General features: G+C 42.9%; 2 protein-coding genes across 5 annotated transcripts in view; one reads left to right on the top strand and one right to left on the bottom strand.

Moving 5' to 3' along the window:
* rnls (renalase, FAD dependent amine oxidase) overlaps window positions 1-2,878 on the bottom strand; it is a 172,173-nt gene extending 169,295 nt beyond the window's left edge. For 2 of the 4 annotated variants that reach the window (XM_062977481.1, XM_062977482.1), the window contains exons 1-2: window positions 2,623-2,865; window positions 893-989 (exon numbers count right to left, since the gene is read on the bottom strand). In XM_062977481.1, the coding sequence (XP_062833551.1) occupies window positions 893-989; window positions 2,623-2,746 (221 nt within the window). In that variant the 5' untranslated portion in view covers window positions 2,747-2,865. Of the gene's footprint in view, window positions 1-892; window positions 990-2,622 lie in introns of all 4 variants that reach the window. The other 2 variants (XR_010005015.1, XM_062977483.1) reach the window with 2 other exon arrangements.
* The window catches only part of LOC100555023 (lysosomal acid lipase/cholesteryl ester hydrolase), a 35,521-nt gene continuing 25,472 nt past the window's right edge, over window positions 989-11,037 (top strand). The window contains exon 1 of the mRNA XM_062977478.1: window positions 989-1,167. The gene's annotated coding sequence lies outside the window, so the exon portion shown is untranslated. The remainder of the gene's footprint in view (window positions 1,168-11,037) is intronic.

The raw sequence follows: 11,037 nt of genomic DNA, 5'->3' as shown, positions 1-11,037 counted from the left end.
GAGCGTACCTTTCCTCGCCCTGCGTGCACCTTTCCAGGCGCTGTCGCTGAGGAAGTCTAGCCCTCCAAGATCTGAGGGACAGTGAACTGGCTTATCCAATGTTCTGCTGGCCCGTTTATGTTGGATAAGTGAGACTCTACTGTATATACATACATATATATAGAGAGAATAATTTTGTCCAGACTAGAATATATATACAGTAGAGTCTCACTTATCCAACATAAACGGGCCGGCAGAATGTTGGATAAGCAAATCTGTTGGATAATAAGGAGGGATTAAGGAAAAGCCTATTAAACATCAAATTAGGTTATGATTTTACAAATTAAGCACCAAAACATCATGTTATACAACAAATTTGACAGAAAAAGTAGTTCAATACGCAGTAATGCTATGTAGTAATTACTGTATTTACAAATTTAGCACCAAAATATCACGATGTATTGAAAACATTGACTACAAAAATGTGTTGGATAATCCAGAACGTTGGATAAGCGAGTGTTGGATAAGTGAGACTCTACTGTATATAGAGAGAGTATGCTTTTCTCCAGGCTGTAGAATTGATGCTGTGCTTGACAGTGTTTCATTGCCACAGCCAAGGGCAATGCAATCACAGGAGTTGTAGTCTGCCTTCTCTCTTGCCAGCACACTTTTGGCACAGAGGGCGAAGTACTTTGCTAAACTACAACTCCCCTGATTTCCATAGCACTGAGCCGGGGCAGTTCAAGTGATGTCAAAGGGCTCCAAAAAGTCAGGATCTCCTTTGCTTTGCAGGCACCTGGCGGCTCAGTCCCACCTGTGATGCTGGGCGATGATGTCACCTAGTTCCCAGCCAAAAAGACTGACAGACAGAGAGAGGGAGGGAGAGGTCCGCTTTTGCGGCTGGCTCACTCACCTGCGGTGCTTGGGGTCGCCAAGAGTGAGGTACTGGGCGCCCAGGTCGGCGGTGCATCGGGGATCCCGCTCTCCGCGGCTCGTGGCCATTCTTCCCCCTTCGCCGTCACGTGCGTGGAGACAAGAAGGGTTTTTTAAAAAACGACACACGCCGCGCGGGGGCCAATCAGCGGCCTCCGTGGAGCCGGCGGCGCCTAGTAACAACAAGGCGAAGCGGCAGAAAGGGAAAGAGGAGGAGGAGGAGGAAGAGGAGGAGGCAGCATTGCTCAGCCCTTGGTAACAGCGCGCTCCCAAGCCCTGGGCAGTGATTTCCAGGAAGACGGGGACGGGAAGGGGAAATTTAAAAAGCCGGCACCCCAATGGAGTTTGTGTATTGACAGCTGGGTTAGGGATCTAGGCGAGGAAGCACTCCTTTGCGCCGGGTGAGCTCCAGCATTGCTTCCCATGTTGTGCACTAAAAATGCACAACATTATTTCTGAGTTGCTGTGAGTTTTCCCGGCTGTATGGCCATGTCCCAGAAGCATTCTCTCCTGACGATTCTCCCACATCTATGGCAGGCATTCTCAGAGGTTGTGAGGTCTGTTGGAAACTAGTCAAATGGGGTTTACCTGTGGAAGGTCCAGGGTGGGAGAAAGAAAGAGCTCCTGTCTGTTGGAGGCAAGTGTGACTGTTGCAGTTGGCCACCTTGATGAGCACTGAATAGCCTTGCAGCTTCAAAGCCAGGCTGCTTCCTGCCTGGGGGGTATCCTTTGTTGGGAGGTGTTAGCTGGCCCTGACTGGGTGGGAGAAAGAACTCTTGTCTGTTGGAGGCAAGTGTGAATAGTGCAATTGCTCAGCTTGATGAGCATTCCTGCCTGGGAGGTGTTAGCTGGCAAATCAGCCAGGCTTTGAAGCTGCAAGGCTATTCAATGCTAACCAAGCTGGACAATTGCACTATTCACACTTGCCTCTAACAGACAAGAGTTCTTTCTCCCACCCAGTCAGGGCCAGCTAACACCTCCCCCCCACCAAAGAAAGGATTCCCTCAAGCAGGAAGCAGCCAGGCTCACAACAGACCTCACAACCGCTGAGGATTCCTGCCACAGATGCAGGCGAAAGTCAGAAGAGAATGCTTCTGGAACATGGCCATACAGCCCGAAAAACTCACAGCAACCCAGTGATTCCGGCCATGAAACATTGAACATTGTTTCTGTTTTAAAAGGTGGGCATGATCCCCTTTCCAAGCCTTCCAAACCTCCCCCCAAAACAAGTAGCACATGGTTGCAAGCCCGCCATGGAAACCATGTCTCCTTCCCGATTGCTTTGCCTGCTAACTCGTGATTGCAAACACTGTAAACGTATGGGTCCACGGGGTCTAAATGTGGGTCTAAACCGGCAGCGTGTAGATCCAGCTGGAGCCTATCGCATCATGCAACATGTAGGAGAGGGGGGGGGGGGGGGAAGAGAAAGACTAATTTCCCACTTCTATGTCACTTGGCTGGGCAGCCCTTCCAACTCTTATGATGAGCCAAGATTATATCTCTCTGTCTCTCTCTATCTCCTGGAATGAATGACAACCCCGTTCGGGAAGGACGCCTTTCCCAGGAAGAAAGACTCCCAACTCACAATCGCAACTAACCAACAGGCGAGGGACTTTGTTTACCTGACCAGATCTCCCCGTGAGTCCCATAGACTTTCTATTTCCTGTCCTTCTGCCCCGAAAAAGGGAAAGAGGGGAGCGAGCAACTGACCTGCGCCCCTGGCCTTGTCCCAGAGCGCGATCCGCGAGAGGCGCTCCGGGGGGAACTCCGCCCGTAGAAGCGCCGCGCAGACGCTGCCCGTCAAGCCGGCGCCCACGATCAGCACCCGCGCCATGGCCCCGAAGCGGAACACCACACGGAGCAGGAGGAAGAGGATCTGCTGCTTTGCCTTCTCTTCCTTCCTTCCTTCCTCCCTCCCTTCCTGGGACTTGCCAAACCGGGAGGCCCCACGCCGCCGGGCCGTCCTTTACCTCCATCCGCCGGCAGAGGGCGCCGAAGAGCAGGATCCCCACCAACACTATCATTCAAATGACAACGCGCTTGTTTGTGTACTAGGTTCTCAGCTCACTGCCATTATTATTATTATTATTATTATTATTATTATTATTATTATTATTATTATTATTATTATTATTATTATTATTATTATTATTATTATTATTATTACACAGCAAACAAGATAGATATGCTGGATTTCGTATCACAAAATCACAAGTTGAACACTTCCCAAGTGTCTAGGACTGTGTATTTTCGGATGATGCGTGCAGATCCCAGTAGGGTGGCCTTTTGCAGTTGGCAGATTATAATTTTGTCAATGTCTATTGTTTCCAAATGCCGGCTGAGCTCTTTTGGCACAGCACCCAGTGTGCCCATCACCACCGGGACCACCTGCACTGGTTTCTGCCAGAGTCTTTGAAGTTCAATCTTGAGGTCCTGATAGCGGCTGAGTTTTTCCTGTTGTTTTTCGTCAATGCGACTGTCACCTGGGATGGCGACATCAATGATCCAAAGCTTTTTCTTTTCCACAACTGTGATGTCTGGTGTGTTGTGATCCAGAACTTTGTCAGTCTGGATTTGGAAGTCCCACAGTATCTTTGCGTGCTCATTTTCCAATACTTTTGCAGGTTTGTGATCCCACCAGTTCTTTGCTGCTGGGAGGTGGTACTTGAGTCATAAGTTTCAATGAATCATTTGGGCCACATAGTTGTGCCTCTGTTTGTAGTCTGTTTGTGCGATTTTCTTACAGCAGCTGAGGATATGATCAATGGTTTCGTCGGTTTCCTTGCACAGTCTGCATTTTGGGTCATCAGCTGATTTTTCGATCTTGGCCTTAATTGCATTTGTTCTGATGGCTTGCTCCTGGGCTGCAAGGATCAGGCCTTCTGTCTCCTTCTTCAGGGTCCCATTTGTGAGCCATAGCCATGTCTTCTCCTTATCAGCTTTTCCTTCAATTTTGTCAAGGAACTTTCCATGCAAGGTTTTGTTGTGCCAGCTGTCAGCTCTAGTTTGTAGTGCGGTTTTCTTGTACTGATTTTTTGTCTGTTTTGCTTTGAGGATTATTATTATTATTATTGTAATTATAATTAGGAGCCTCTGGAGGCTCAGTGTGTTAAAGCTCTGAGCTGCTAAACTTGCAGACCGAAAGGTCCCAGGTTCAAATTCGGGAAGTGGAGTGAGCACCCGCTGTTAGTTCCAGCTCCTGCCAACCTAGCAGTTCGAAAACATGCAAATGTGAGTAGATCAATAGGTACCGCTCTGGCGGGAAGGTAACGGTGTTCCATGCAGTCATGCCGGCCACATGACCTTGGAGGTGTCTACGGACAATGCCGGCTCTTTGGCTTAGAAATGGAGATTAGCACCAACCCTCAGAGTCGACCACGACTGGACTTAACGTCAGGAGAAACCTTTACCTTACTAATTATAATTAGAATAAGTATAATAAGTATAATATTATAATTATACTTAAAATTATAATCATAATAATTATGTATTAAAATAATAAATATTATTTATTAAAAATAATAAAATGCAGACTGTGCAAAGAAGCTGATGAAACCATTGATCATCTGCCTTCCCAGGTAATCCTCAGAGCTCAGCATGCTTGTCTGTTCTTAAGGTGAAAAGCACACATCTGTGTTTTAGATGGATTAGGAATCAGCTGGTTTTCCCTATAATAGGCAGTAAGAGCACCTAAAGCTTCAGAAAGTTTCTGTTCAACCACTTCAAAGCTCCCTGTTTGAGTGGTGATGGCACGATCATCAGCATAGATGAAATTTTCTGTCCCTTCTGGCAGTGACTGATCATTTGTGTAAATGTTGAACACTGATGTTTTTATACCAAACTGTATTGACTTGACATGAATATGGGAATACAGACCTTCAAAGGAAATCAAGACAAAGTGAACTTTGTAGTAATAATACATAATAAAACTTTGTAATCCACCTTATCTCCTTAGGGGGGCTCAGGGCAGTTTCCAGACAAAAAGTGGCATATATTCAATGCCATAATAAGCAGATGAACCAAATACATAATCAAGCAATACATAAAATAAAGATCAATGTGAACATATAACAACTAACAAACAAATGATTAAAAATAGATAGGCCTCATTATCCACTATTCCATCATAACATGATGTCAATAATTAAAATGTCTAAAAAGTATACAAATGATGATGAAATTGTTATGTAAAACTTATCCTGGATCAACATTGTCCTATATCCCAGGATCTGATCCCATATTATCTGATTTGAACTAGATTATATGAGTCTACACTGTTTGATAATCTGGGAATAAGCAGCTTTTATGGATTTAATCTGAATTGTTTTTAATACTAATAATGTTTAATACTGTTTTAATATTTGTATCTTTAAACCCTTTTACTGCTGAACTGCTGACCTGAAGATTGACAGTTTGAATCCACGAGATGAGGTGAGCTCTCATCTGTCAGCCCTAGCTCCTGCTAACCTCGCAGTTTGAAAACATGTAAATGTGAGTAGATAAATAGGTACTGCTTTGGTGGGAAAAGGCAAAGAGATGATCCAAGCAATTTTGCCAGCCACATGACCAGGAGGTGACAACATAGACTTGTCCTGAAAATGGATAAAGAATCTCCCCGAGAGCCAGAGATAAAAGGAGAAGCCTTTGCCTTTATTTGTGTTTTGCGTGTCTCATTGTATGTGATTCTAAAGGCATTGCATGTTTGCCTATGTATGCTGTAAGTGCTGTGATCCATTCTGAGTCCCCTAGGGGAGAAGGGCAGAATATAAATAAAGTGTATTATTAATGTTAGCCGCTTTGAGGGCCCTTCCACACTGCCCTTTATCCCAAGACCTGATCCCAGATTATCTGCTTTAAACTGGCATACAGGAGGCCCCTTCCACACATCTGTATAAAATCCACATTGAACTGGATTATACGGCACTGTGGACTCAGATAATCCAGTTCAAAGCAGATATTGTGGATTATCTGTTTTGATATTCTGGGTTATATGGGTTTGGAAGGCCCTGAGTCTCCACTGCCAGATAATCTGGGATCAGATCTTGGGATAAAAGGGCAGTGTAGAAGGGCCCTAAGCAAAAGTGAGATATAAATAAATAAACATCATCATCATCTACGTCAGATCCTGGGATATATGGCAGTGTAGATCCAACCTTAATGTAACATGTTTCTGCTAAAAATTGGTTTTCTTTTAGTTTTTATTTCAAGGATCATTTACAAGGGACGAACAAGATAGGTTCTGTAGGTTTATGCTTATGATGAATTTATTTGTAAGTTGGAACAGGTACATTTTTAAGTATAACTCCAGCCAAAAATAGATATCTATATTGTTATTATTATTATATTAGCATTGGATCACATAGGGAACGGTTAACACTCCTGTGTGGTTTGTTTTACTCTCTATGTCCCTGTTCAGAAGGTTTCACCCCTCTTTCTGCTCCTGTGATAATTGGATTTTGAAAAAACTTTGCTATTCCTCTGCACTGAAATCATCAGCCAACACAGAAATCAGTAGCTGGTCATATAAACAGAAAATAGGATTAATCAGAGATCAGACTTTACGCTTTGGCTAATGAGGTACAAGGCTGATCCAGCTTTAGACCAGTTTAAATGTAGAGGAGCTTGTTGCACTTGTCGCTTTTATGTCATTGGTCCCCCTGCTGCATTTGGCATCAGAACATATAGTCATGAAACACAAACTCACACCTAGGGAAAGATGCTGCTGCATGGATCTTTGCAGTGCACATGCAGTATTTAATGACAAAGAGATAGATTACACTATGCCACACGATTTTTGTTCCTGGGTTATAAATGTCATTGCCTAATTGATTCTATCATAAAAACATGGAAGAAGTTTATTAAGGTGCAGAAACTATCTATTTGCGGGACATCCTGCAGTACATTTTGCTATAGTTTTTTCAATGAATATCTCATACAGTTTCAACCTATTCAACACAGTTTGTGGCAGCTACAAAATGAAGGTTCTGGAGTATAAGAAGTTTACTTTCAAAGTAAGTACTACACAATTAAACAGGAAAGAACACTTTCAAACCAGGAACAGACATTTTCCACATTTTGTTATGTAGTATTATGTTGCTAGCTATTGTTGGAGATGAAGAGCGTTATTGTCTTCATGTTTTTCAAGGTGCTGGAGGTTAGTTTTCATCATTTCTTTTATTATTTCTGTTTCTTCTGCCACTAAAAGAAGGGAAAGAAAAGGGCACCTTCCCTTTTGGAATGCAAAATAATACTGAACCTCATTTAAAGCACAAGAGGAGGAATCAGGTTAGGTTTGGAATGTTCTATCTAAATAAAGATGCAGGCAATAAAATAATAGGCTGTATAGAGCAGAGAGAAAATTTGTATTGCTACTATGAATAGCCAGTAGAGGGGAGAATTGTTCTTTGCAACTATTCTTCCTTGCCGCAGTAGAACTGACGTCATTGCAATTCAGCTGTAATTTGGTTAAGAACAACATGCCACACGTAGCTGACTGTTCTATGCAATGACGTCATCTTTCAGACTGACATGACATGATTTCTGAATTGGCCTCATTTGTTACACTCAACTGAATCTGCAGAATTGTTTGGAGACAATTGAAGAGGTTAGGCTTTGTTTTCAGACACTCCTTACTACACTTTACTTTTAATCAGAGAGTTCTCAGATTGTATAATTAATAAGAATTTCAGAAATAGGAGTGTGACTATCTGACTAGTTACAAAAGGATATTATTCAATGCACATCTACACTGACCCTTTACTGTGAAGTGGAATTGGATAGCATTGACAAATCAGCTTTATGGTTGCTACACGGTGCATGGATCTGATTTGGGTTAATAATAATAATAATAATAATAATAATAATAATAATAATAATAATAATAGTAATTGTGCGGTTTTCTGGCATTGTATATTTCTGCTGCTTCTGTGACTGTTCATTTGTATTTTGATTCCGTAGCCACTTGTCAATGGATGTCCAGAATCAGCAGCATCCACCGCGGTCCTTTTCATCCTGGGTGACGACCGAGCCAGTATAGACTTGGTTTTGGTTTGATTCTCCATAATGCTAATGGGTTAGGTGCTCTTAGTTCTATTCCTCAGCGGAGGCCTCTCTGGCTTGGTTGGACCTGCCAGTAGTTACACTACTGCCAGCACAGCTCTCAGCATCATTGGAGCAGTCAAGCCCCCCCCCCCCCATGACAAGGTGGCACCTACTGGGATCTGTGCGCATCATCCGAAAATACATCACAGCCGGGCTGTGGCGTAGGCTGGTTAGCAGCCAGCTGCAACAAATCACTCTGACCAAGAGGTCATGAGTTCGAGGCCCGCCCGTGCCTGCGTCTTGTCTCCGTCTCTGCTCTATGTTATGGCATTGAATGTTTGCCTTTATGCAATGTGATCCGCCTTGAGTCCCCTTTGAGGTGAGAAGGGTGGAATATAAATGCTGTAAATAAATAAATAAATAAATCACACTTGGGAAGTGTTCTACTTGTGATTTTGTGATACGAAACCCAGCATATCTATCTTGTTTGCTGTGTCATACAATGTCGTTGTGTCAATAATAATAATAATAATAATAATAATAATAATAATGTAATAACTTTATTTTTGTACCCTGCCTCCATCTCCCCAAAGGGACTCGGGGCAGCTTACATATGGCACAAAGTGCCTAAAACAACACATAAAATAACCACATAGTACAATACAAAAGAAAACCACTAGTTCAACAATTTGAACTCAGAACAGTGGCAGTAACCTAAAGTATCATCTGTTGTAAAAAAACGCCCAACTGTAAACAAGAAGAAAGGAAAGGGATAGTGCAAGTTGTAGCTAAAGAACAAGGGAATGTGATGAAAGTGCTGTAAGGTAAAGGTTTCCCCTGACGTTAAGTCCAGTCATGTCTGACTCTGGGGGTTGGTGCTCATCTTCATTTCTAAGCCGAAGAGCCGGCGTTGTCCATAGACACCTCCAAGGTCATGTGGCCAGCATGATTGCATGGAGCGCCATTACCTTCCCGCTGGAGCGGTACCTATTGATATACTCACATTGGCATGTTTTCGAACTGCTAGGTTGGCAGAACCTGGAGCTGACACCGGGCACTCATTCCACTCCCGGGATTTGAACCTATCATAACTGCAAACCATTGGCTAGACATTCTTAAAGGCTTGTCTAACATCCAAGTCTTCAATTCCCTTCAATTTAATATGGCCTTGAACCTCAGGGATGTGAGATGGCACGCACCACCCCCTCCTGTTCTCATTGAGTGCAACATGGCTAGTATCTATCACTCGTTGCTTGGATTAATGTCAGTCAATGTGGCAGGGCGATTGGAGAATGATTGGGAAAGAAGGGAAGATTAATTTTCTCCCCCTCCCATGTTTTTGGTGCTGTGGTCAACATTATTCCAGATGACAAATGATGGACACTAGGCATGTTGAGCCCACTGGCCACCACAATGATGAGAATGAGAGGGCCACCTGGCGACACTTGGTCAGTAGGCTTGAGCCTGGATCTGTTTTTATCTGTTTCCTTCAGCCAATCAAACTCCTTTGGTTTGTTCAGGTGCCAGTAATGGCAAAGGGCCTACTTTCACGAATTCCCATCCGAAATGGGACCATGTGGCAACCAATCTTGGCTCCTCCTCCCCTATTCGGCACCACAGTTTCATCTTTAGATTTTCCTTTATTTTCTTGATTTTTTTTTATTTAGTCGGACTGACTGGGAGTTGGGGACTTGCACGGGACTTGGGAAAGTTACCCTTTTAGTTTTTTCACCTTCCCTTTCTTTCCTTCAAATACTTCTAAAAGATAATAATAATGATAATAATAAATCCCAGCAAACAAAAAGAAAACCCTAATTCCCTGAAAACTACTGCCACCTAGTTATCTCTCCTAGAGTAGAAAGTAGAAACAGCTTAGAGGAAGCATTAAACCCAGAAAATGAAGTGTACCCACTCCAGACAGGGCCTCCAGTAGAACAAAAAGAGGGGTTTTTAAAAGGAAGCTCTGGGAGATTCCTCTTTCTTCCCTGGGAAGTAAGAAGCCTTGGAAAACTGATACAGGGAGAGAACACATCTGCAGCCTATCTCCTCTAGAGTAGAAAGAAACAGCTTTACCAAAGCATTAAACCCAATCTCCTCTACAGACAGAAGGGAGAGGATCATAGAAAGAGTGTTATCTTAACTTTGATTCTTTTAATTCCAGTCTTAATGATGAATATAGAAGGGTAGCCTGTGGGAAGTCCCACATAATGGGTTGAATAGGGTGCTTTCTTAACCCTGTTACTGACACCCAGGCTCCCTTGAAGGACAAATGGCATAAGCGCTTTGCACTGTTTTAAACTTTATATACTGTATTTTATGACTGTTTTAACTGTTTTAACATTTTAGTTCATTGTATTATGGTGTAATGGCATTTATTGCCACTTGTAAGCTGCCCTGAGTCCCCTCAGGTGAGAAGGATGGGGTATAAATGATTGAAATAAATAAATAAATAAATAAATAAATAAATAGGAAAGGGTCCCAGGATAGATGCTTTCTTAACCCTGTTGCTGACACCCAGGATCCCTTAAAGTAAAAAAGGAAAAGGTGCCAGCCCGGAATGGAAAGGGGAGCCTCATAAGTTCCCCATTGTTGCCAATGGGCCAGATCTATCTGCATTTTCCAGCTACAGACCGAAAACAGCTGCCCCTAGCTGCCACAGCCATTTTTCCACCCAGACATTTAAAAAGACTAGAAACAGCATGGCAGAGGACAGAATAGGGAAGTTCTGTTCAATATATCTATGGCGTGATTGACATATTATATTGAATATCAATTGTACGCCGCCCTGAGTCCCTTCGGGTGAGAAGGGCGGGATAGAAATATTGGAAATAAATAATATATAAATAATTTTTTAAAAAAAACACTTCCAGCAGGACTTGGCAATGTTTTTGAGAATGAAGACAAATCTGTGATGAAAAAATTGGAACAATCAGTTACAAAGTATTTCAAATGATCACATGCCCTTTTCAGAGGATGGAGAGTTTTCAGCTTGTGGGTTAAATTTGACTTCTATACACTTGGGTATATGGAACAGGCTCTGCTTTTCCCCCATATCTCTACAAGGTTTCAAGAGAAAGGACCTAA

This window comes from Anolis carolinensis, chromosome 3 (genome assembly GCF_035594765.1).
Source record: "Anolis carolinensis isolate JA03-04 chromosome 3, rAnoCar3.1.pri, whole genome shotgun sequence".
In the NCBI taxonomy this organism is placed as follows: domain Eukaryota; kingdom Metazoa; phylum Chordata; class Lepidosauria; order Squamata; family Dactyloidae; genus Anolis; species Anolis carolinensis.
This window is presented reverse-complemented; position numbering and strand designations above follow the sequence as displayed.